We start from the raw sequence: 26,739 nt of genomic DNA on the forward strand, positions 1-26,739 counted from the left end.
CAGAGTTCATTGTTTAATTCCATATATCTTTATTATCTGTTATTTCCCATATATTTATTTGTATATATATATTTATATATATATATATATCTTTATTCTATACAGTTGTAGTCTCAATAGTCTTTTATTGACATACAAGGATCGCAGATAAGCTTGAGAGGTACGAGAGAGCGAGGCAAGAGGGAGTTTAATTTCTTCATAAGATGTTTGGCATTTAACAAGACAACAGGAGCACGTCACAGACACCCACCCACACGCACACACACATTTGTAGCACAGGACACATACACACCACTGCATGCACACATAAAGGGGCTGAACACCTCTAACCCGTACAACATACTACCTGAGGTGTACACACACACGTGCGCACACACATACACACGCGCACACATTCGCACGTCAACGGGAGAATGAGGAGGAGACAGGCATTCACAGGATTACATTAATACCAGACTGACTAGTAAATACACATGTACATGTACAGTACTCGCCATATTTTTAACTCCTGCTCCTACATACACACAGATACTCTCTGGAGCATGCATGCACGCACACACACACAGGCACACAGATTTTTTGGTAGAAAGTAAATGGCAGTAACGCTGACTTTCAGACTGTGATACTGGTGATGGTATTAGCTCTGATTCATATTTGGCTTCTCTTACTGACAGTTGCGCAGTATGACGGCAGAGCGCAGAGCGTGAGTGTAATTAAACAAAGACCATCGGCACTGAGTCTGGTAATGTGTGGTGAAAGATGCAACGACAGTACTGCTACATTGTAAAATAAACTTGTGTTATATTGCAGTTACAAGAATGAATACAAGTGGTTACTTTCCACTGGTTATTATAACAGTCTCTCTTTTACATGACCACACACAGTCACAAACGTACACATCCATACCACTACCAGACAGTGTTTCACAGTGTAGGAACCTCATTGCAGATCTGTCCTTCCGCCAAGATGCCACCAAATAAACACAGGCTGACAGTTAACACAACAAAACCACGACAATATTGAAACGGCTTTAGAAACAAGAACAGAACAGATATCATATATTTGGCTTCAGTAACAGATGTAAAAGATACCTGAATTTTGCTACATATTAGAATGCATAACTTAACAGCATTAAATAAAAATAAAACCATTAACAGTCAGAGCAGAGTGGACTGTAATGTATTTATCTGGCCTTCGCTGACTGAGTTCATTGTACAGTATCTCCTGTTTGGGTTCATGTTTTACTGTCTACATCAAAGAAATTGTGTCATACTTATCACTTATTATATAAAATTACTGTTAGAGCTGGGTGACCTGAAGAAAAACCTGGTCACTGAGTGACTCTGGTGACCCCTTTTAGGTGGGACAGAAATGAGAAGGTGACCACAGAGATTCTGCAAAACTGAGAAGAAAAAACAAAAAACCGCACAAGGATCCGATCTGAACCAAGCTAGACATATCAACTAACGCCTGGCTTCATCTAACTCCGTTCAAATTTCTACATCTTGGTTGGAACGAGTGTAGGAGATGCACGAAAAGAGGCAAAGACGGTGAAAGGTAGCCCCCTTGTCCTGTAGTTTTGCAGTATGTCCAGAAGAGGGCACTCCAGGTAGGTAGAGTTGCACCTTTCTTTTGGTCAGGGTTTGGTCAGACTGCATTTGTGACAATAAAATCTCTGTGGCTGTCCCCACTGGGCACTGGAGTGATGCTTTTTAACAGACGCTGTGGATAAAGAGTAAAAAAGAGACAGAGAAGAAAAAAGACATATATGACATAGTGACATATAGAGTAAACAGAGCAGTTTTAGTAGTGACAATGGTATCATTATTAGTTACCCTGCCAAAAAAAACATCAAGAAGTATCTATTGGTAAAATATACACTGCTTGAATTAAGATCTTAAAAAGAGCATATTTGTCATATTGTTTTGTTCTGAAACAATGTAGAAGAACACAAAACACCTTCGATTACTGATAAAACACAGCCACCTGTTTTGTCACGTTTCACTTACACGCTCGCCATCTCCGTTCACATGTACACAAAAACATGACTTGTGATTGTCGATCTGTGTCGGTGTCATTGTGCGCTCTGGCAGCAGAGTCAATACAGGGCGACAGGCACAGAAGGTCTGTCTAGCGGCCTCTTTGATGTCCTCCTCCCTTCTGTCAACCCCTCACACAGGGTTTAACAAGATTTTAATATCAGTGATGCCGATAACGATGCAGACTTTTGCATTCGCTCTGCATTCACAATGCATAATGTGCATTACAAGGTGTTATGCAAAACACCTGGTATGTGTCTGGTGAACACAATTTGATGACTGATTTGTTTTTTGATGCTGCAGCGCTGCTGACGGACGGCGTCCGGTCACCTTTCAGTTACAGCAACGTGACAGGCTACACATCCGCTGCAGGGTGTGTGTGTGCGCGCGTGTTTGGTCGCCTATTCTATTTGCTTTTTTTCTTGCTAATCTCTGGCCCGGGCCTCCACCTTGTTCCTTTGATCTCCAGTCATGTGTTCACAGGAGAGAGTAAAACCTGGCAGCGCATGGAAAAGAAAAGGGCCAGAAGCAATCCTTTGTTGTTCCAGAAATATCAGTTGGTCAGGAGAGGAGACGGGATAGATGGAGAAAAACAGAGTTAGGAGAGAATTCAGAAATTCTGCACCTGTTTGAATGTGCCCTTAGCATTGAGCAGGTAGTAGACCATGTAGGCGGGCACACAGATGAATGACGACACCCCGATGCAGTAGCCCAGGACAGTGGTCCATGGTGGGTATTGGTACTCAAACAACCTGACCTCTGGAGGGAAGGCCAAGAAGCTGATGATGATGAACTGAGAAAGGGAACAAATCAGAGATCAGACATAATAAAAGAATGAAATATAAAAGGTAAATCTGACCACCGGGCATGTCAGCTAAAAAGCAAATGACAGCTGCTAAAACTATTTTACCTGCAAGGGCTTACTCTTCAAACTGCTAATTCCAGCAACTAATACAACTTAGTGTAAGTGTGCAAATGCTGTGCATGACACTGACCAGCAGAAAGCAGGGGCAGATGGCCACCCAGCAGACCCTCCAGAAACAACCCGGGTAAAAACCAAGCATGACCTGCACGTCATTACAGAAACGGTTGGTGCCTGCAGAACGCACACAGACACACGAAACACCTCAGAGCCAAATATCAACAGCGAACATTTGTCTCATTTCTTCTATATGAACTGACAAGGCAGCTGTGCCACAAATGACGCTCCGAACTATACTTTACACTGTATTTTTATCACTTATTCACACTGCGATTCTCATTAAAGTCACAAATTTCCACCATCGCCACAAAAATCACCACTCACCGTAGAACCAGGACACCGCAATGACTTCCAGCAGCACCACAGTGATGACTGCAGGGCCCGTAGCGTACTCCTCAAACAGCTTCACTACGTACGCTCCTCCCTGAGACACGACACGGACGAACAGGAGGAGAGTTATTTCGGAAACATTTTCTATGAATGACTTATGCAACTTGTGAAACAGTGTTCGTCTGCCAAGCCTAAGACAATGAGTGTTTAATTGAGCAGAAATCTGTGGTGGTCACTGTCTTACTTTAATGAGGGCTGGAGATACATGGATTACTGAGGCTGCTCTAATCTGATTTTCAGCAGATTGGTAACTGCGACACAATACGCTGCATAAAAACAGAGCAGCAAAATTCAAGCTTATTTTACCAGTGTGAGCAAGTTTTTATAATCTTATGATATATACTGAGTGAATTTGGGAAATTATGGAGACTGAATAATGAAATCTTTTGTTGGTAACTTGCATTCTCTTTTGACAGTAATGTGATTATTCCCAAATATACTTACATATGTAAGTGTAGAGAGAGCTCCAAGGTAACACACACACACGAGGCCAAAGACGAACCACTCTCGTCTCTTAACCAGCAAATGAGGGAACTCATCTAGCATAGCTGTGATTACTCCTTCCAAGCCTGCAAACTGGGGTCAAAAAGAAAAACATCAAGATGAGGAAAATAAGGTCAGGTGTGTTTATTTGACCATGTTTTCAATACCTTTGTAAAGCACATTCTGACGGGTTTTATCTTAAAAAGCACTATATAAATAAACTTACTTACTAAGATGGGGCAGAAGGAAAAGAAAGTTAGGGCAGCTATATGTCATGTATGTGAAAATTTCACATCTGTGTTATGTGCTGTTTGTCTCATCTTGCAAATGCTGCAAAGATACACAGCTTTGCTTCTGGACTTGGTGTTGAACTGCTCCAACTCGAGGTCATGTACACCGACATATTTTGCAGTAATATCCTCAGTCATAAAATCAAACAGCATAGCATCCCCGTTGAAGGTTCTACAGTGATTATCAGCTCGTGATAAGAGCTTACGGATCTCTCCACCTGGCTGCCTCCGAGCAGATAAACAAAGGTTTATGGAGACGAGACCATCACACAATAGTGATATGAAACTCCTATCACTTTGTTTTCACTGAATGTTATTCAAAATTGAACACAGAGGACAAATAATGCCCAGTGCGTTGAAGGAGAAATGAGCACAACTGTGAAATCACAGTCAAAGAAAAAGAGGCATTCCCTTTTATAAGAAGACAAATATGAAACATCCCCAAGAACTGGGAGTTAGGCAACAAGTGAATATTTTAGATTAAATAGTAAATGGCCTGTATTTGTATAGCGCTTTAATAGTCCCTAAAGACCTCAAAGCGCTTTACACAACCAGTCATCCACCCATCCAATCACACACTGGTGATGGTAAGCTACATTGTAGCCACAGCCACCCTGGGGCGCACTGACAGAGGCAGAGCTGCCGGACACTGGCGCCACCGGGCCCTCTGACCACCATGAGTAAGCAAACGGGTGAAGTGTCTTGCCCAAGAACACAATGACCGAGACTGTCCAAGCCGGGGCTCGAACCGGCAACTTTCCGATTATAAGGTGACCTCCCAACTCTTGAGCCACGATCGCCCCTAAATGCGAGGAGCAAACCTTAAAGAATGTTGACTGACTTTAATACTAAAATGAGTCATCGGAAAACTAACCGTGCTATCCAGACCCAACATGATGATCATGAGGAAGAAGATGATGGCAAAGAAGGTGGCAGCAGGCATGTTTGCTATGGCTTCTGCATAAATGATGAACAACAGACTGGGACCTAGAGAAAAAAAGTGAGACCTGGTATTTATATGCCATCCAAACTTCCACCAACAAACATCGGAGATTCAGTCGTTTATTCTGAATAAATTTCCAACAACTTCAGTTTGGAGAAAGAACTTCTTGCAGTGTGTTGGTGCGGGGCCCGACCTGCATCCTTTGCCACAGCGTCCACATTCTGTTGCCTCATCTCAGCCATGTAGCCCAGCACAGTAAAGATGACAAAGCCAGACAGAAAGCTCGTCAGACAGTTAACCGAGCTGGTGACCAACGCATCTCTGATAGAGGAAACAAGTGTTTAGCAGAAAGATGACAAAGTTAAAGCGCCTACGCAAAGGATTTAACCTTCTGGTAATTTCATCAATAAAGATATGTCAATATTCATGGTGACATATGTTAAATAAAGGATTTGAGAGATGAAACATTTCTGCTGAACTTCAGTAAACACAGAGTAGCATTTTGACATTAAGCAAACAGACGTCACTGATTTATGAACTCATTAACAAAAGTTTTTACTTGTAGCAGTTGTTGTGAAACGGGTTGTAGCTGGCAAAGGCAAGGAGCACGCCAAATCCTGGACCCAGAGAGAAGAAGATCTGAGCTGCTGCATCAATCCAGACCTTTGAGAGAGTGAGAGGTAAAGTGATGACAAATAATGATGGGAGTGAAGGACACGCGTTTAGAAATGATTGAGGAATAAGAGAAAGAGGGCAGGATCTGAGCTCGCTACATATGTTGATGATGGACCTTGTCACACTGAACCAAAAGGACTCACAGTAGTGGAAAGCAGCTTCTCCCAGTCAGGTTTGAGATAGAAGACGACACCCCTCCAGGCCCCGGGCAGGGTGGCCCCACGGATGAGCAAGATCAGGAGGACCAAATAGGGAAAGGTAGCAGTCACCCAAACTACCTAATACAGAAAGCAAAGAACCTTTTTTACTCTAATTTTAATAAACCTTTATATGCTTAAAAAAGTGTTTCTGTGGTCCACTCTGCGTTCACTGACTATGTTACTGTACAATAGATAGCATTAGACAGCATTAGACACACTGCTGACAGCAGCGGACGAGTGAGCTACAGCTGACAGCAGCTAGCGGGCCACCTGCTGCTGCCCAGGATCCCCGGGGTTTGACTCGCTAGATCGCTAGTGACCGCTGGTTGCCGCTAGGGCCTGCACCTTCAGGCAATATTCAGTGTCCTGTCGATCGGATCTGATGCTATGCTCTTTGGGCAGCTGTCACCCTTCCTGGCCATTGCAGGGGCTTTGCACCTGGCCCTGTTTTGCCCTAGAATGAAGTCCTGGAGGACATGCTAGCAGCAAACTAAACCGCTTAGACTCATGACTAGTGGTTATAGGCTGTGTGACATCTGCACTGGAGATGATTATTATCTGGTTTTCAACCTAACCCTGGGCTTCTGGCTGTATGTGAAACACCAGCAGATTAGACACCAGCATAGAGTGCTTCCTAAGATGGATATGTTCAGAATCTGGGCCCCTTCAACTGGTGCTGATATAATGTTGTTTCTGTGACTTGGCTATCCAAAGCTATACTGGATAAAGACGTAGCAGTTGACCGTTCCAGAAAAGGCACCTAAGCAATTAAAATCTTGACCTTAACTATTAATCTGTTCTATCACTCCATGATAGTTGTTGGCTGCTATCGGCTTCCATCTGCTTACCCCAGCACGTAACCTTCTCTGGTTCAACTTTTATCTGAATTGAATTTAAATGAAATCATTCTGGTAGGTGATTTTAATTGGGGCTGGCTTTCTTCTGTTTCTGTTTATTTTAAGGCACACTGCTTGTTTTTAAGTCTAATTCCATTTATTCAAAGCCCCATGCACCTTAATTCCAAATCCCCAGATAAATCTTCTCTTATAGACCCTTTATTTATACAATGTGCCACAGAAGTTTTCCACATTGGCAGTTTTTGCCAAGGACCTGAGTGATCACTGCATAGTTGGTGCTGGGAGAAACACCAAAAGCAAGCTTTTCTTCACGATTTATTCAGTTTTAACTGGGGTCGTATTACAATGACTGACATTGGAAATTTAGCTTGGAAATATTTCCAAGAGAGTTTTATCTATTTTGTGGACAAACATGCCCCTTTTGCCAGGTCAGGCCCTGGTTCAATTCGGAACTGGCTGGCCTCCTACATGAGAGAAAGCAGGCCTGGGCAGCTGCGAGAAAATCCGGATCCGATGATGATTGGCTATGTTTTTGTCAGCTGCGTAATCAGTTTACTGCCTCCATCAGGAAGCGTACTTTCTGACTTTAACCACTGACAGTATAAACGACCCTAGGAGGTTTTGGCAAACTATAAAGTCTCTCCCTGCCAGCTCTCATTCCTCAGAGCTACCTCTTCACTTAATTATTGACTTCATTCCTGTGTCAGACAAAACTGAAATGCTCAATTTTTTAAACAAACACTTTGTTGCTTCTTGTTCTTTGTTTAGCACAGTATCTGATGGTAAACCTCCTGCATACAACTTTGCTAGCAGATCGGTTACTAACACTCTTTTCTTTACACCTTTCATGGTAGAAAAGGTATGTAAGGCTTTGAAGAGCCGCGGCACAAAAAATTGGCCGGTCCTGACAGTCTTTGTCCCTTCTTCTTGCGCGTGGCAGCAAATATCATAGCTGAGCCAAGAACTACTGTGCAGCTCTTTTTATTGATCTATCAAAGGCTTTCGACACTGTTGACCATGGTATTTTAGGTCAGAGATTACTGGAAATAAGCCTTTCAGTCCGAGCATTTGACTGGTTCTCCAATTATCTTTTGGACCGTAAGCAGTGTGTGCAGCTCAATCTTCCAGTTTTTTTAAATGTCACTAATGGAGTGCCGCAGGGTTCTGTCCGGGAGCCTATATTATTTACTATTTATGTCAACCGTGTTGCACAGAATCTAGATGCATCTGTTCGTTTTTATGCAGATGATACAATTATTTATCGCTGTGCTCGTACCATTGACATGGTTTTCAAACAATTACATCTAGCTTTTGATAGTATTCAGTCTCAGCTGGGTCAGCTCAGACTTAGTCATGTTGTTCTCAAACAGAAAGAGGGTGCCGGCAGTACTTCATTCTCTATCTGCTCAAGCCATTTCTATTGAAACTGTGGCCTCATACAAATACCTAGCTAGTGTGATTGATGAAAATCTTTTCTTCAAGCCACACATTGACCATTTATTAAAGAAACTGAGGTTCTTTTTCAGAAACAGATCATGTTTCTCTTTCATGGCAAGGAAAAGGCTTGTTGCTGCCACTTTTTTACCCTTCCTGGATTATGGTGGCATAATTTATATGAATGCCTCTGCTCACTCTTCATCTTTTGGATTCTGTCTATCATGGAGCACTAAGATTTATGACTGATTGTAAACCTTTAAAACACCACTGTACTGGTCCTCATTGGTCTTACACAAGGATGTTCATTGGTATCATTTTATCTATGAATCTATTTCTAGTTTACTGCCCCATCAGAGTACATGTTACGTAAACAGTTTAGACTGGGGTCTCCGGACATCACATTCACCGTTCCATCAGTTCGTACAGAGCTTGCGAAGAAGGCATTCTCCTTTTCTGTCCCGTCTTCATGCAATACATTGCAGAAGGATTTGAAGTTCTCTCAATTGATTTCACTTTCAGATTTCAAACTTGTTTTTAATATGACTGTGCACATTAGACATATTTAGCTTCTTTTTTAAAATATTATTGTTGCAATTTTAACATGTTTGTCTGGAGCAGGTCTCTCTTGTAAATGAGACACTGGGTCTTAATGGGACTACCTGTATAAGTAAAGGTTAAATAAAAAATAAAAATGTAGGATTTACAGTATAAATCTATTTCTACCAGTCTGTTTTACTCCTTTATCTGAACATAAGGGCACGAACTTTATGTCTAAAAATGGTCTTATATTGCCTTAGCTAGGTTCTGATATTCATTCCTTTCTAATCAACTTTTCCACACTCGATGATGAATATAATGAGGGTAAAGAGAGGACAGGATAACTGCTGTTTTTTTTCCTCTGTCCATATGTCTCCATCTATCAATCCATCCATCTGCTCTAACTGACACCCCCCATCAGCCATGCAGGCACCCCTTCAGCTACCTTTCCAGACGTCTTGACTCCTTTCCAGATGCTGAAGTAAACAATGGTGAAGATGAAGAGCAGACATAAAGCCAGTTGCCAGCTGATAGAGCCCAACTCGTGCAGACCTGGGGAGAGATGGACCTGCAACACCTGCCGGCTGGAAGGAGAAAACAAGAAAGGGCGTTTGTGTTGAAAGTTGAGGTTGAATGAAATGCAAAGAGGAGAGACAAGGAAGACATTTTATGCAGATGAATCGACACGAGAGGACAGGAGCTAAAAAGTAACTGAGTAGAGGTGAAGAAGTGTAGGAAGTGGAAGAGGAGGAGAGCAAGCAGGAAGGGAAGGGCATATTATGCAGAAGTAATGGATAAAAGACAAAAACAATATGGGATTGGAGACAAGGGAATGTTGGAACATTAAGGAAAGCAGAGGAAAAGGAAAGAGCACGGAAAGAAGGAAATGTGATATGAGCGGACCAGCGAGAAAAGAAAGAAAACCATCAGTACGTAAGACAAGACTATTACTATTCAAAAGGGTTTAGACAAACTTTATCGCAACTTTCTTAAAAGCTAAAAAAAGAAGAAGTCAGAAACAAACTGTAAGGTCAGTGTGTGGGCACAGGTTAAGCACCAGGAGCTCAAATGAAAAAACTGAGACATGAATTGTGCTAAAAAAACAGGAAATTCTGGCGCCAGACTGAGTTGTGGAATCTGTTACTTTTAAACCTGCGTTAGGAAAAGTCAACTCTGCGTCAACCCTGAATCTGTCTCAGCAGTCGGACGCTGTGCTGATAAGACTGAGCCCGTTGACTGCACAGACCCAGAACAGTCAAGAATAACAGGGACATTGTTTTTCAAAAGACCCTGACTTAATCGCTGCAAAAACAGCACATTAAAACCTGGTTAACTCTTGGAGGACTTATATTTTATTACTGGCTAATACCAAGCATTACTTTTCTCTGATACTTTATATTTTTCCATAATCCAGTACTTAAAAAACTCTCTCACCTGCTCCTAAAGGAGCGGTTCATACTTCTGTATTACTTATGCACTCATAAAGAATCTCCAATCAGTCATTCGTACTCCGAAATACTAATGAAGTCTCCCTGCACTGTTTTCACCACCAGTAAGGGAAGTGGGTTTTTAGGGGATGATGGTGGGGAATCTGTCCCACACACCAGAACCAACCCTGGAATTGAAGTCATCCTCCCTTTCTTCACCTGACGTCTCCCTCCTGCGTAGAGCTCCCCCTATGCCACTACATCTGACTTACATGCACTTACGTATAGAACTCCTCGGCAGGGGACGTAGAGGTGTTGGACCAGGACACGTTGTGGTCTGAGGACATGTAGCGGTTACAGTTGGCTGTATTCCAGGGGTTGGTGCAGGTGGACCAAGGCAAAGTGGGCCGGAAAGATGACAGTAGGTAGTACAAGGCCCAGGCCATGATGGTGTTGTAGTAGAAGGCTACGTAGAGGGCTATGATACAGATGGCAAAGCCTATCCCTGGGTGAGTTGAAGCAAATAAATACATAAGTAACACCAGATCACTCACTGCTTACATCACTCACAGACATCAGTGGGTTATTTTTTCAAGCTAATTCAGGTTCCCTTTGGGTGAGTGTGTGACATTTCCAAACAACGACAGTTTACATACTATCAAATTTCTGAGCATCTGGCATTTGGCATTAAAATGTGACAATTTCCATAACAGAGAGTCAGAACATCTCACTAGAGGTACAGGAAACTAGGGATGCTCTTCAAGGGTGGGGGGGCAGGGAGGTTAAATGAGCTGTCTCTTGGACTTGGATGATTTGAAACTCCTTCTTCGTCTTTTTTTTTTTGTTTTCCTACCTCTAACTTTTCTGTCCCTCTAAAGTTATCTTCTTCCACGTTTCGTCCAAGCTGTTGCTTTTGACTTTCTCCCTATAATCGGTTCTCTCTCTGTACACCCCTCGCTGTTACCTTTGAAGATGGGACAGATGTGTTTCCAGATGGAGATGCAGCCACTGCGATGAAACTGACCGAGCGCTAGCTCCATGTAAAACAGAGGCACCCCTCCGAACACTGCCATCAACAGGTAGGGCAGCAAAAAGGCACCTGGACAGAGACGTTGGAGAAATTTGGGAGGGAGAATAAATGCGTGACAATGAACACATGTTGTGGGAAAACAGTAAGAAGCCAACTACACTCAAGAGAAACTGAGCTCTTTCACACACCATTTAAGAACACTGTAAAAATCCTAACAGGTGCCAAAGCTTATTATTTATATAGCTCAATCTATTCAAAAACAACACTGCTGTATTTATTATGCTTTCTGGAGTTATTTTTGCTAAAATCCTATCATAAAGGATCTCGACGTTGATGTTGGCTTTGTTCTAAAATATGAAAGTAATAAAATTAAAGGCCTAACACAGATGAGCAGAAGAACATCAGGACGGCAACCAGATCTCCGACTCTTCGGCTTTTGCGGGGTGTTTGATAACACATCGCTCTTTCCTTCTTGCTATCTGATTGTAAACTTATTTCCATGTGCACGTGTTGCATTTGTGTGTGTGGACGGGACGGTGCTTGTGCCTCTTTGTGACATGAAAGCAAAGATAAGGGCTGATTGAGCAGCTGCCTGCGAGACAGGTTATTAAGCAAGGAGAAAGACACTGAAAAAAAACACAATTAATACTGTTGCCTCTATCAAGTGTGTCCCGAGTCTTCATCTCTGCCTCGCTCTGTGAGGCACACACACTCACACACAGAACACAGGAAATTGCAAAGGCTTTATTATTGCAAATTCAATAAAAAGAGGTTGTGTTTGCCGCCAGGATCGGCTAGAGAAAGAGCAGGGCAGACACAAGCGTGGACTTTGTGAAGACATACCTTTTTGTACCTCCGATTGCGCAAGAAATAAGCTACATCAAAGCATTTATCCATACACAACTTTGTTAATTGGGGCACTCCTTGTAAGCTATTAAAGCATTTATTGGGAAGTACCACAAATCATCCTAATCTAACTCAGTCTTTAATAACGGCAAAGCTCGAGAGCAGTCGACCGACTTCAGCTGTCACATATAAAACACATAATGTGAATTACAGAATACACAGCAGTGAGTATGAAAGAGCCTTTTCTTCTGTCTAATCCTTCAAATCCTGTTTGCTTTAGCTTGGGATCTGACGTGTCATCTCTCTCTCCATTCCACCACACTTTATGTCTCATTCTTCCCCCTTCGACACGTTTCTCCCCTCCAAACATGTTTTGCTTCCTCACCTCCTCCGTTTTGGTAGCAGATGTATGGGAAGCGCCAGACATTTCCCAGGTCCACGGCGTAGCCAATCACAGACAGAAGGAAGTCCATCTTCTTGCTCCAGGTTTCTCTGGGCCTGTCCAAGCTTGTTTGCTGGACCATCAGAGTCCTTAGGCCTCCCAGAGGTGCTGAGGATCCAGTACCGCCTCCGGGTCCTGAGGCTGTACCCGCAGCGCAAGCTGCAGTTCCTGGGCTCTCCCTGGGGCTCTGAGGGGTGGATGTTGTGAAGCCATTGGACACCTGCTGGCCAGAGCCAGATGTCATGCTCTTGGGACCTCTGTCTGCAAGCCCATCAGCAAGCATAAGTCTGCCATTTTCACGCTGTGTCCCATCATCTTCTCCCCCCATGTCCTCTCTCTCCTTGTCCCTCTCTCCCTCATTCTCCCCTTTGTCCATTGTCAGCATGCTCGTCATCATAATATCTTTTGTCTCCATTGGATTGTGTTGATATTCGTGTTGGCAAGGTAGTTAGGGGTGGAGAGAGGTTCTCAGTGACAATGAAGGGAATGTGGTGCTGCTCTCTGATATGGTGCCCATTAGTGGAAAAGAAGCATTAGGAGAGGGGTGTAGTGAGAGTTTGGGACAAGACTGGGGAAGACTGTCCTTCTCATGCAGGTAAAGGAGATAAGGAACGGGAAATGAAAGCTAAAAGAAGAGAAAGGGGCCAGATTGAGGGGGTGTGTATGTGGGGAGAGGACTGAAATGTGTAAGGGTCTGTTGAGCAAGAGGGAATAAGAGCGGGCTGCAGGACAGACAGAGGAGGGTATACGAGAGGAGAGAGATGTGTTTGAACAGGATGTGGCTAGCAGAAAAGTTACAAGAATCTTGGATCTATTCCACAAACAGCTCGTCCTCTGAGGCCCACAGTGATGGTGCAAACTGCAACACACAGAGGGGAAACACACGGGTAAATCACAGGATAAGAGCTGATCTTTTTTTAATTACTTTGCAGTAAACCTAAATAAAAACAGAGCAGTCCTCAGGGCAGTTTGCTTTTTCTGGATGAGACAATAAAAATGAAAATGGCTGTAAAAAAAAACAAACCCCAAAACAAAACAGGACAGAGTCTTTTTTTACATGATAATGAATAAGAGGATAAATCCTAGGAACAGAGGAAACTGAGGGGTTTCTGCTGCGACATGTCGATTCACTTACCGGAGCCTTCTACTTCTGTTTCTCATTTTACGCTATCAGTTGCATAACGTGTTTTGATGCTTATCTGACCAAAGTAAACTGGGAAGAAATTAGAGAATCTAAATACCAGTGCCAGCAGCACATTTGAAGGCAGGAAATGCACACAAAAAAAGGGGGAAGAAAAAAAAGAAAAACAAAAGAGCATCTGTGGACATGCGCTAGAAAAGATGCTCTCTAATTTTCATAGCAACAACAAACACTGGGCAAAGCTCAACAGGTTGTTCTTTGGTTGCTGTGGCGCTGAAATATGTTTAGCAGTTTTACAAGAAAATAAAGGTTAAGCTGAAAAACAAGACTTGCGCAGCATGAGAACCAACTTTTTATCTTTTTTCGAATGCAAATTCTATTTTTTTTAATTTACTCATGCAAAACAGAACTCGGGCAAATAAAACTAAACATGTAATTCAATCTCAAGGTGCAAACAGTTCTATGAATTCATCATAAACCACATCATAAAGCTCACATTTCCTAAAGCTGTTTTTTTTGTTCTTTTTTTTGTTTTGCAATAGAAATTAAATTCCGATTCGAATAATCCAAGATGCTTTCACATGAGCGATGGGTCAAACTATGACATCTGTTCAAAAGTGGATTCGTTTGTTTATAGTGTTAGCCCAATTAGTAATGAACTGTAAAATGTGGGAAGACACAATTTACATGGAATGCCATTACCTTAATGAACAACGAGTGTCCAGCAGTTGTACACGGCACGACATTCATTCCTCACCGACATCTGACTACCACACAACAAAGGACGCCGTCAACTACATGGACTCGAGCACAAAAAGAAACAATGGATCGCTTCCTCTCCACTCAAACTTTTTTCTTCTCCTCTTGCAAACCACACTTTTAATTTCTAGCGAAAAAGCCCCAAATTTTTTCATCACAATAACTTCCATGTGAATCCTCACCAGTGTTAAAGAAGTACTGCGTGTTGCTCAATTTAAAAAAACGTGATGGAAAATCTGTTTTTGACCTACCATGACATCAAAGACGTGAGAATAAAATGAGACAAAAAAAATAAAAAATTCTCCTCAGCTACACTTACCTCATAAAGACAACAAAATGTATCAGCTGTCACACAATCTCACAATAAGTGAAGGAAAACAATGGGAAAGGTCTCAATATAATGCTATTGTCTGGACTCTATGTGCAGACAAACTTCATCACCAGGGAATCCCCCCCCCCCCCAAAAAAAAAACAAATAATAATGAAAAATACATGAAGACCCATTGTTAAAGACAAATCAACACTACAGACTGATACAGTGGTGCAAACTTTAAATTCACTGATCTCAACAGGAAATTATTTAATCTCTTGCCGTCATTTTTAATAAAGAAAGAGACGGTAAGATGACAACATCAAGATTTCAGCAACGATAGACTGAAAGAATACGAGATGTGAGAAAAATACTAATGAGACATTATAAAACAACCCAAATTAAAACCAAAAACACTCTCTGCAGCAATCTTACTAACTTTTGAAGTAAAAGCACTACAAATCAAACCAAAAATCTAAAGTTGTAGGTTGTACTCAACCCGCATGCATACGTTACCTTTAGAGACAACAGAAGAGGTCAAGAAGAACATGTGGCGCTTGAATCGTATGTGAAGAGCAGCAGCAAGAACTTCTACCCAAAACTTAAAGAATCCCGTGGAATGGCAAAAACTTGCTAGAGAAACAGCGTGCCCTAGCACATCAGGACACCGCGTTTGCCCATTGAGCTCTCAAACCTCTCTCATTTTTCTCTCTCTCTTTCTCTCTCCCTCCCTTGTTGTCCCTCTCTCTCACTCACTCCACAACCAACCACACTTCCACACACACACACACACACACACTTCCACACATGCCTGGTTCAGAGAAGCACAGCCGTGCAGATGTATGCACAGATGGATACATGGATGCATGCAATCAGACAGAAGATAATAAAGAATCATTAGGCGAGCACAGACCTGCACATCACAGTATCAAGTTTTTGCTTTGATACACTGATAGTACAAACAGAAATGATGAACTGGAGCACAGATCCAACATGGTATGGTCATGGCAGAACTGTCATTAAAGCACAAACACAGCCACACTGTGCAGACAGGGGAAGTCCTACCCTCGAGTAGTTCTTCTGGCATTGTGGGGCTCTGTGTCAGGGTACGTCTTACTTGCAAACACACAAACACACACACACACACACACACACACACACACACACACACCACCACCACCAACATACTACACTGGTAAAGCACTGCTGTGCTGCAGTGCTTTTACTCCCCCTCTTTCCACTTTTACTTTTAGATTTTGTCAATCTAAAATGTCTTCTAGTTTTTTACTAAAGTTTCTAATGTGCACCTGCTCTGCAGAAATGCAGTCTTTGCTGCTCTGACCCCGGTTGCATACATACAGGTTTTCCAACCAATTTGACTGCACAGTTGATCTCATATACATTTTACAAGATACTGTCTTTCCGTCGAATGCTATATTTGATTCATTCACAAGCTGACTTCTGTGTGTTTAAAGTGCATTAGCAATCTTTGGAATTAAAAGCTTCACTTAAACACTGCTTGCTGCTCCGAGTCTCTGAGCAGCTGAATCATCTTGCTTACTGTACTTGGTGCAAGGCTGTGGTAGTCCAACTGTGTTCTCTGTACCTATACTCCCCCAGGTTGTTGCTGCAACTTAAGCATTTTTGTTTACTTGAGCAACAGTTCAAAAGTATTAAATACTCTCATTAAAGCTGCTTTACATATCAAGTTAGGTTGTGAGAAACAGAAACTAGCAGACCCCATAACAACCGGTGTTCAGTAACACATCTTATATATAAAATAAAAAAATATTGGCTCTGCAATACTGTTATGTCAACATGTAAGTGCATTTCCAGCCTGCCTGGGTGGTGTGTGGGTGGACGGGGGCACATAAATCTGAGGGCTTATAAGATGATTAAGTAAAGAATAAAAAAAACAAAGTTATGTTATCGTCAGAAATAATGAATATTTTAGTTTGTTGTTTCTCTGTTATTTGAATGAAACCATCTGAGAACTTATTTATCTTTAACAAATTTTTAAATATGCTTTTATTTTTGATATTAAATAAAATAAAAGTTGGGATTGTAAGAAATGCATTAAAAGTCCCATCTTGGTTAAACATTACCACCACTGTCATGTTCACACGCAGTGCAGACAGACACAAGCACAAGCATGCACAAACACTTTCTCACGCACACCCATGCTGTATAAACCATATCTGCACTCACACAGCTGAGGTTGAGCAATATGTGTTATTTAAGTGTTAAATAAATAATTATATGATAAAGCAAAGTCTCCACTCCTGGTGAACCATATGTAAGTTAATAAGTAGGTTTTGTTTTTTGATTTTTTCCCCAAGAATCCCAAAGAGGGTCTCAGAGTATCTCTTACTCTAAAACAACTCAAAGCTTTTGGGCTCTGTGCCAGCTTCTAACAGCCTATAGTCTGGACCTTAGACGACAGGAATGTTTGAGTAAAAATAATGTGCAGTATGCTTTGGCAACTCTCAGGGGGTTTCCTGAATAATTTTGGACTCTAGACTGTAGAACACAGTCAACACTATTAGCCAACCTTCCAGCTTTTAATCTGAACGGAACATACCTGACAGAAATGAACAATCAGATTGGACCCAACAGCCAGTTTTTCTGACTAACTTAATTTATTAGAAATGAATAGCTAGGTAAAGACAAAATTACCTTTGACTATATTTTTGCACTGTGGACTAGTGCCACTATCTGGCTCACATCAGGTTGGGCTGGAGCCCATCCCAGCTATCATAGGACAAAAGGCAGAAAGCAGCCCGGACAGGTCACCAGTCTATCACAGACAGACAACCATCCACATATGGCCAATTCAGAGTCACCAATCAACCTAATGTGCATGTCTTTGGACTGTGAAGAGAACCCACACAGCAACAGGCAGATAAAGCAGGCAGGAGATTTGAACTTAGGACCAATGTGCTACTCACCGATTTGTGAGAAGCCAATACCCTGCTGTATATCAACCTAGCTTAAATATTGATGTATATTATCCATCTGTCAGTTATAGTGCATATTTTAAGCATTATCTCTTCGTAGTATATTTGGCACAATAAAAGATCTTCCAAAATAATCTAAGTTGAGAGACACGGGTTAAAATAAATATTATATTTAGGACAGTTATTCGTAACATTTGTCTTGCATCAACCCAGAAACCCACTGAACACGTGGTGTCACAGTTTTGCAGATTTGACATGAAGGCAAATAAAACACAATCTGATAGCTGTACATAATGAAAATAACATAGCACAGCTCAGTATTAATATGCATAACAAAGCCTGTTACTTCCTGACAGAAGATGTTGCAGTAATAAAGGGTAAAAGTAGACGATAGCACAGAAAGAAAGGGGGGAAATTATACTTTCGATTTGGTGTTTACTTAACCAAAAAGAATAGTTTAAGTTTGTAAAAATAAAAAAGATAAGACAAAAAGATGAGAAAGAAAATGTCAGAGAAACTTATTATTTGGGCTTTGAAGAAATTTGCTTTTTCAACATTATTTTTCCATTGAATAAGAGACAAAAACACTAAAAAATAATTCATGAATCTTAATGAAGTCCTTTTGTTTGTACCGTTTTATGTTTTTTTTAAGCTCTGTGAGAGTAGCCATAGTTTCTCATAGGTTCCTGACATCACACCAACTTCAGTCCTGGCTAACTGAAAAATAAACAGTGCAGGCAGGAAAAAACCTTCAGTGCTGCACAAACAATTTAACTAGAATGTGGGACCTTTTGTAATCATACTCCCAGGAGAAAAACAGGTTTTTTATTTTCCAGATTGATGTGCGACCTGATAAGCAGATGTGCAAACACAAATTAAGTGGCTTTCCTTCCTTTAAGGTTTCAGTGTTTATAGGGGTGACTGGGCTTTGCTTTCATTTTTGTTGTACTTCTTCTTCTTATTACAAAACAAAGAAACCAGTTTAATTCACAACCCCCTGGCTTGATTTGTCTGCTTTTTGGCTGCATCAACACATTTTCTATCCTGGTCTGAACCTCTGACCTCCTCTGTGTTTGAGTTTAATTTGGAAATCGCAATCCAAGTCATCCAATAAAGTAACAAGTGGTAATCTAGGAGCCGAGAGATTACGCGTTAAGCAGAATACGTCAGACACAAGCACAAAGAACACTGGTACAGCGAGTGAGAAATTTGGATTTAGCCCTTCAGTGACACCTCTTCAAATATAAAAACGGACAGAACTGCAGCTTTTTCAACAGCAGACACATTTTCATAAGAAAATCATAACCTTATTATTGTGCTCTCTCTTGAAATCACAGAGCGATTATACATATATGTGCTTTTAACTTAATACTCCTAACCCTCCTCATAAGCTCTAATACAAGTTTCAAAACACAGAAATGTAGTCGGACTGCTCAACCTAAATTTTGGCCAATAACAGTCCATCTACATACTTGTTGCTGTGCTACGATGAAAACGAAGTGCTTGCTGACAATACGATCAGGTCAAGACATCAACTATACTTTTAGTCAGCTGTGCCAAAAGCATCAATTAATACAGCAATTTAATGACATTGATACGTCAGTGGAAACAATGTCTTACAGTGACACACAGAGGCTTTCAAATGCTATGACCCATGTCTAAACTTTAAATGTGTAAGGGTTTTTTGTGTGTTTTAAAGAACTGTGTTTAAAGAAAATAATATAAAGGTGAAAAGTACAAAAGCGGCCCTTGGAATGGTGCATCACAGCCTGTAGTCACAATGCCACAGGTTAAATTCCAGCTGGGACACAGGTTACAAACTCTGTCACTTCCTCACACTTTCCTAACTGAGTCTTCAGTGTGATTTAGTTTCACAAATGAAGTAAGATAATAAATAATAATATCATGTTTATAAGACAAAGATAAATGTTGCCACTAGGAAACAAAGGCTCTATTGACTACTAGACGACCAACACTTCCTGCCAAATAAACACTTTGCCAGCACAGCTTAGGAGCTTGACCTCTTACTTCGACCTCAAGTGGTGACATAAGCTCCCCTTGGTTAAGCGGCACAGCCATTAAAACAAAAGGCAGTCCTACAGGTGTCCAAGGACAGATTACCAGCTAGGTAATAACAGCAAATTCTGCTACAAGCATTATGAAGTTATACTATTAAAATAAACACGAAAATACAGTCTGAAACAGTCTGGGGCATAAATGCTAGCAATGGAACTAAAAGAGACAAAAAATATATTCTCATTATTTTCTGGTTTATGATGGTGAAATATATATATTTGTACAATGGGTTAAATAAATGAAGTTCAGTTCATAATAAGACTCTCCTTAGAAATGTCCTGGTGACATTGAACACAGCATCTTTGAGATGTTGCAGATATTTTCCAGGAAGGCTGAAAAAAAACGACCGCCTCATTATTTATTTGATTAGCGATTATTAGGCTAAAGGCTATCCACCCTAGATATTCTTTACTGCTATGAAAGGATGTTGAAACCCAGCAATCTGCAAGCAGCACTTATTCCTATTTCCCTTGAAACCACAACAGTGAGATTCAACTAAAACTTGGCAGAGTTATAATCTGTGGGCAGTTGATGTTTGTGTTAATTATTTGGGGATTTTCTCAAAACTGAGCAGCTTAATGTCCTCGAGGGAGCAGCGAGAGCTGACCTGTTGAACAACGCCACGCATTACCATCGGAGAGGTTACAGCCACATCATTCTTTATTCTGTATTACAAAACACCTGCCACGAAGATTGAGAGCATAAAATAGAGAAGAATGCAAGAGGTGCTAAAAATCATCGAGAAGCTTTGATTTGGCGTGCATCGCACTTTTCGTTGAAATATGAACCCATTACTGATAATTACTTCCATATTCATTACTCCAAAAACTGAAAGTTTGTCACAAATCTGGCAGCTTCGAAAAGTACAAATCCACATAAAAGAGATTAATAACAGAGATGAGGATGAACCCTTGATATCAGAGGCCCCAAAAGGAAATTAAACTACTCCCATCCAACGCTTACATAAAAATACAAAAAACACCTCATCTCCTAAATCCCTCCTGGTGTTGCTGAACAGTTACACACATGCACCAGGCCTATGTAAAGATCTCACACACTCGCTGGATATGAATTTACAGCTGAGGACTGATTGCAGTAAATCGCATATGATGAACCTGCTGGTGAGGAGTCCAGGCAGAGTAGTCTTACCTTGATATTGTTAGCAGGACAGCGCGCGTTGCCCGTGGAGCATCCGGTCATCTGGACCCCCAAGACGTCGCCGCCGACCAACGCCGTCTAAACCCAATCACACAAATCACACATGCCTGGGCTTACAGCGGGCCGCGTTCTGCTCCGCCTGGATTTAAGACACAAACACTCGAGCATGCAAATGTCCGCTCACACCCAAACACACACGCTGAGATTTAGAAAAGGATACTTGACCCTAATCCAGCACTCCTTGGTGCATATTTATAAGGGTCAAAGAGGAATGAGAGAGGAGCACGTGTACATTAATTATGCTGCATATGTAAAAAGAAAAAAAAAGCAACATGATGAAACACCAACATTATGAAGTGAGTGTGAGAGAGAGATTTTTTTAATGTCCCAGGCTGTCTGTGCCCTGGTCTAACTAACCCATTTATGGCCACCTGCAACCTATCCTGCCAAATGGACCAGTGCCAGGTACAGTAGTACAGTCAGTCTACATGGCCTTTATTGTGTGTGACAGACATGAAATGAAAGAGATAAAAGGAGGCATCCTGAGCAGAGAGGGAAAACAGTCACAGACATGTTGATATTAAATTATAATCACTGTGTCCTCGTTCCTTCTGCCTCACCAACTCTCACACACACAAACTCTCCTTCTTGTTAAAGGCCGGTGTTGAACGTCATTCCAATCAGCATCAGCTGAAGTTCTAGGTTAATCCTCACGGCATGCAAACCACACACAGGCGTGCAAACACACACACTGTTGAAGAAATGCGAGGCAGTAATGAGACCGGTTGTGCGATGACCATTCCTGTATGGTTCAGCGATGGGCTAATTCTTCCTGTCAGACACAAACGGCTGTATGTGGAAACTATCATAAGACTAATTTTGATGTCAGGACTTTTAAGCCTGGCTGCACAGGTTCATAAGTTCACAGGCTTGCTTTGTAACACACCGTACGAGAAGAAAACTTTCGAGAGAGGCAAAAGGTTGCAAAAGAGGAAAGCACTGACATCAAATGGCCATTAACCTCAACAGCGCAAAAACAGAAAGTTAAAAAAAATCCTTAGATTACTTGTTTAGAGGTAGGCTCTTAGCTCATGTCTTTACAAAGAAACCTAGAAGACACTGTAGAAAATGTAGAGCAAACAAAAAGAGAAATGTCCTGACATGAACTACAGCTTTTAGGATAAAAGCAGCTCCTCACTTCACACAAACTCGCTGGTTTATTTAATTCATTCCATTTATCATATACTGTTTATGGTAAATTGACTGGTACTAATATAGTTAAAGCTTTTCTGCTTAACCATTTAAGTACATGTCTTATAGTACTTACTGGTACGTCTGAAGGACTGGTTTTATGTACATACCAGTCCATTTAACACTAATAGTAAGTGGAATACACCACTCTGTATTGAAAGTACTCGGGCAGGTCCATTTACCATTAATAGTAAATATTCTGATGCTTATATAAAAAGAGTTTTTCTACAAAAACTATACAAATACCAGTCTTATAGTACTTGTATGCACTCTGACTGCCATTACACACTGGGGTGTTTTCCTGGAGTCATTGTCAGACCCTACACTGGTGCAAAGGACTAGCCTGCCATTTTTTCACTTTGATTTTCAGGGTGTCTTTGAATTCAGCTCTCTGTAGGGCGATAATTTTCATTTCCAATAAATGATGAGACATGCTCTCATGCCTAAAACATTACCCAGTTGATATCAGTATAGATAACCAGCATGATTTCTTTCCCACATTCAGACTCTATGTGTTCCTTTCACTTTTTTGAGCAGTGTGTCTAAGTAATCGTGCATTTACTGTTAAAGGTAAATGGACTGGTACTTAGAGTTGGAGCGTTTCTTCTCTGAGCATTCAAAGGATGTTGTAGCCTATCACGCACTCTCATACCAGCATTTTTTCTCTATATCTAAGCGCTTGAGCAAACATATCCGATGCTGCTTCTGGGCTTCACTATTTTGCCCAAGGATACTTCAACACGCTGGAGTAGGGAATAGATCCACCACTGAGACACACAGGTGTGTTACTTATCAACAAGCTATGACGTCAGAGATATCTACAGTGCGTTTCCTGCTAATAAAATCCACCCAACTCGACAACAGTAACACTTTCGCTGTAATACATGAAAGGAGGAAATAACTAACACTGAGTTCAAAAGTTGAAAGCAATGGCCAAGTTTGCAAACGAACCCTCTTGTGACCCCTCTGAAATACTCAGCTGGTTTATGTGTCGCAACAATAAACAACAGTTTTAGCGCTTAATTTACTGCGGTCATTTGACTAGTTCACACAAGAACAATAACAGCTAGCTCGTTAGCATAGGTGTGACAATATAAGCTATAAGATAATAAAAAAAAATCCGCCTTTGGATGATAACCCACTATTATAAACGCAAAGTCTACATTGAAAATTACACAAACCTTAATTTGTCTTCATAAAACTGTTGTGCTGAGTGTTGAAATCTTTTACTATCAATATCTCCCATCAAAAGCTACAGTACTCTTCTCCAGGAGATAAAACAAGTTACCTGTTGAACCTTGAAGCCTGCTGATTCGTGATAGGCTGTTTGATGTCCCGACGCCCAGATTAACCAATGAAAAATGCTTCACTTTAAAACAAAATAAAAAAAAAAAAAAACACTTTGATACAAGGGGGTCTATTTACTGTCACACTTAACCACTTCTTCTTTCTCACGAAAAATCAGTTCTGCATTCAAATACCTCTGCATAGGGTACTGCAATAATGTAATGTAGGCCCGCTGCATGTATAAATGTGTCGTAGGCCAGAAAATGTCATTGGAAATGTAATCCAGACACTGACTGATAGAAAATAATGATTTCTAATGCCAGTTCTGTCTTCCCAGCTTCAGTTCTGTGAAACACAGAGACGAATCGCTATAATAATAATTACTCTGCCCTCCCCTCGTGAACATATTTTGAAACCAGGAGATTTACCAGCTAAGATTTACACACCTCTCTAAATTAAACCCAGATAAAATGCCATTCCTCTGAGGGGTGATTTCTAGGGAAAAATGTGCTGGGCCATTCGCTGACTGTTATAAACAGGCAGCGGTTAAATCCTACATGATATATCTAGCTCCTGTAGTGTACAGATTTCAAAAACTACTCAGATGTTGCCATAATTCACATCTGACTTAATGGTGGTGTGTGTGTGTGTGTGTGTGTGTGTGTGTGTGTGTGTGTGTGTGTGTGTGTGTGTGTGTGTGTGTGTGTGTGTGTGTGTGTGTGTTGGGTGGGGGTCAAGTCAACCTGCAGGCATCTGGCAGAAATGACTGAGACAGATGGAAGAAAACTGAGGGGGGTAAGTAGAAGTGAAATAGTTATAAAGAAATATAATCTGCAGGTGAAGGCCAGAAAAATGGAGTGCCAGACACAGGACAGGGCGGGGGGCAAGGGGTGGGTGGAATAAAACTATTAGAAGTGAAAATAAATTAAAGAAATGTAAACTGATCGGTGGGAGGATGTAGGAGTAACAGTTCACGCTTAACCTTTGTGTGAATATTTCAAGGATTGTTATTCTTCTGCTCATTTGTCTCCAGTGAGCAGTGCAGTGTGACAGGGAAAAATGCAGAAGTGGCAACAGCTAGAGTTATTGACCCTGCAGCAAAAATAAAAGGCTTCATCCGAACCAGACATGCATCACAGTAAATACACTCATGTACCAGTTACGCACCTTCAGTCAGTCTGTGTTCTCCATCCCAGCAGTTTTTCCTTGGACCCGTTGTTCAAACAGTTTGGTTTATCAGTGATCTAGATTAGGAAATCCTACATTGTGCAATCTAAGACTAGCTAATGCGTCTTACTTATCTGCAGTTTGGGGGTTTTTTCATCCTGGATGAAATCACCCTGATCCAGATGCAAACTTTTCACAATTACCACATCCCAATTACCAGTTTTCTAAATAAGACATTATCGCCCAGTGTCTGAGAACTGCAGATATAGAGTAATATCCAGCATGCCTCTGCATTGGAACTTCAAGAACTAAATACAAGTAAATATACATTCTGGATCATAGAAAGTGTTTGGTATCTTATAAAAAACAAGAAAAACATGTTAAATGTTATTTTGAAGCTCTGATTTTAGGAGCCCGATATTCAGTAAGGTTTGGATTGCTATAGATCTTCCCTTCTCCTCACAAAGTGTATAAAGGCTGCAAAAAGCAAAACAAGATAGCAGGAACAAATCCACCATTTTTTAAAGGATAAACTACACTGGTGAATTGGATATATATGTATAAACAAATAAGGAGGTTTGGCCATAAAGGGTAGATTTTATGAGAGCAGGTACAGATGGTTCAGCACAAAGTGCAAATCAACTATCAGCCTCAAGAAGAAAAAGGGCACAACAGGCATTGCAACAAAAGGAAACAAACCTGCAGAAAAGCTGTGGAACAGCACTGTTTTGACACATGGAACTAAGCTCAACCAGCACCAGCTTGGCGGAGAGGAAAAAAAAAGGAAAAGAAAGGAGGCGGCTAAAGATCAGCAAAAGTGCTTTTTGTGCAAAACAAAAAAAGGACAAAATCCCCAACAAAAAAAAAAACCCCAAACTGCAGACAGCTAGTGATGTGCGATACTGCAAATCTTCCTATCATTCAGCTGGCAAGTAAACACAGGGCCAGACACAGACGCTATTAACTTATAAAAGCAGGTTATTTGGGAGAGGACGGCGTTTCATGATTTATGAGATGACTAATCATCAATGTAGCTATTGTGCACCTTTTAATGACTCCTGGATAACTGGGATTTTTATTTTCCACTATAATTAGTTAACACAACAAAATGCAGCTTTCAAATTTAATTGCATTTTTGAACTGGGTTTTTTGGAGACCTGGAACGTAAATGCACCTCTAAAGCACTTTGTGTTGACTTTGTTTAAATGTGCTGTAGGCTATAAATAAAATAGACGTGACAGTCAATACAAAACATTTCAGACATTTTTCACAGTGCATGTTTGGAGGTACGTTTCTTCATTCCTACAATTAATTTATTTAACACAAATCAGTGGGCTACATCTTGAACTTAGAAACAAAGCATGGTTCCTATTGTCTGTCCTGCTTGTATTGTCGTCAATACCAATACTGGTGTTGACGTTGATCTACCCACCTCTACAGATGGCTGCAGCAAAGCCCTGGTGAAGCATGGCAAAGGAGGACACCTGCTCTTTTGGTATGTCCGTGGGTTTTTCTTCCGGCAAAGGATTTTCCAAGTGTTACAAATTAACATTTTTGGTTATCAGTTAATTCTCTGTCCCTTAAAAAAAAAAAAAAAAAAAAAAAAAAATAGGAATTTCACATCGAGTTGGCTGTACTTCTCAAAGGGTTAATACAACATTTTTGTTCAGTCTCTCAAACTTCAACTGCATCTGAAAACTGCGTCGCTGTCCAAAAAAAATCTGGACTGCTGTTTGCTATTCAGGGGCTGGTTTACACTGTGCTGATTGCAGGGACGGGAGGTTATGATATGATTGCGTTACTAGTGTGTTACTTCCAGCACTTAACTATGAACTGCTGTTTTGTCCTGGTGAAACACATGCACACAAAAATGGAATACATAAACTTCAATTAAAAACATTCAAACAACTTAACGGCCATGTACAATATTTGTCAGCAGCTAATCAACTAATTAAGTCCAGAGCTGAGATTGCAGATACATGCAGTGTGTAAGCAACAGAATAAACCTCCAGCAGTCTGAGAAAGAAAGAAAAAATAGACAAAAGACAAAGGCAG

At 41.0% G+C, this 26,739-nt stretch overlaps 1 protein-coding gene across 3 annotated transcripts; it reads right to left on the reverse strand.

Annotated features, from left to right (window-relative positions):
- On the reverse strand, window positions 1–23,429 carry slc6a4a (solute carrier family 6 member 4a). 3 transcript variants are annotated; one of them, XM_004567004.5, is made up of 15 exons: window positions 23,412–23,429; window positions 20,971–21,057; window positions 12,522–13,437; window positions 11,225–11,359; window positions 10,543–10,765; window positions 9,279–9,417; window positions 5,946–6,080; window positions 5,687–5,790; window positions 5,321–5,448; window positions 5,059–5,171; window positions 3,856–3,987; window positions 3,346–3,445; window positions 3,035–3,135; window positions 2,665–2,832; window positions 1–1,722 (listed from the first exon to the last, which is right to left on the reverse strand). In XM_004567004.5, exons 3-15 carry the CDS (start codon window positions 12,991–12,993, stop codon window positions 1,648–1,650), a joined length of 2,025 nt encoding a protein of 674 aa, XP_004567061.2. In that variant the 5' UTR covers window positions 12,994–13,437; window positions 20,971–21,057; window positions 23,412–23,429; the 3' UTR covers window positions 1–1,647. The 3 variants fall into 3 exon arrangements, with proteins under 3 accessions (XP_004567061.2, XP_004567060.2, XP_004567059.2); XM_004567003.5 differs by lacking the exon at window positions 23,412–23,429 and having other exon boundaries at window positions 20,971–21,285; XM_004567002.4 differs by lacking the exons at window positions 20,971–21,057; window positions 23,412–23,429 and adding an exon at window positions 15,305–15,890.
- Between the last annotated feature and the right edge of the window lie 3,310 nt (window positions 23,430–26,739).

Source organism: Maylandia zebra, linkage group LG14 (assembly GCF_041146795.1).
Source record: "Maylandia zebra isolate NMK-2024a linkage group LG14, Mzebra_GT3a, whole genome shotgun sequence".
NCBI lineage: Eukaryota > Metazoa > Chordata > Actinopteri > Cichliformes > Cichlidae > Maylandia > Maylandia zebra.

Coding starts and splice junctions, on each gene's coding strand:
- slc6a4a (XM_004567004.5), bottom strand. CDS start 12,993: ATGGAGACAAAAGATATTATGATGACGAGCATGCTGACAATGGACAAA. Junction 2,833..3,034: donor TCTGCCCCTGCTTTCTGCTG/GTCAGTGTCATG, acceptor TCCCTTTCTCAG/TTCATCATCATCAGCTTCTT. Junction 1,723..2,664: donor CTAAGGGCACATTCAAACAG/GTGCAGAATTTC, acceptor CTTTATCCACAG/CGTCTGTTAAAAAGCATCAC.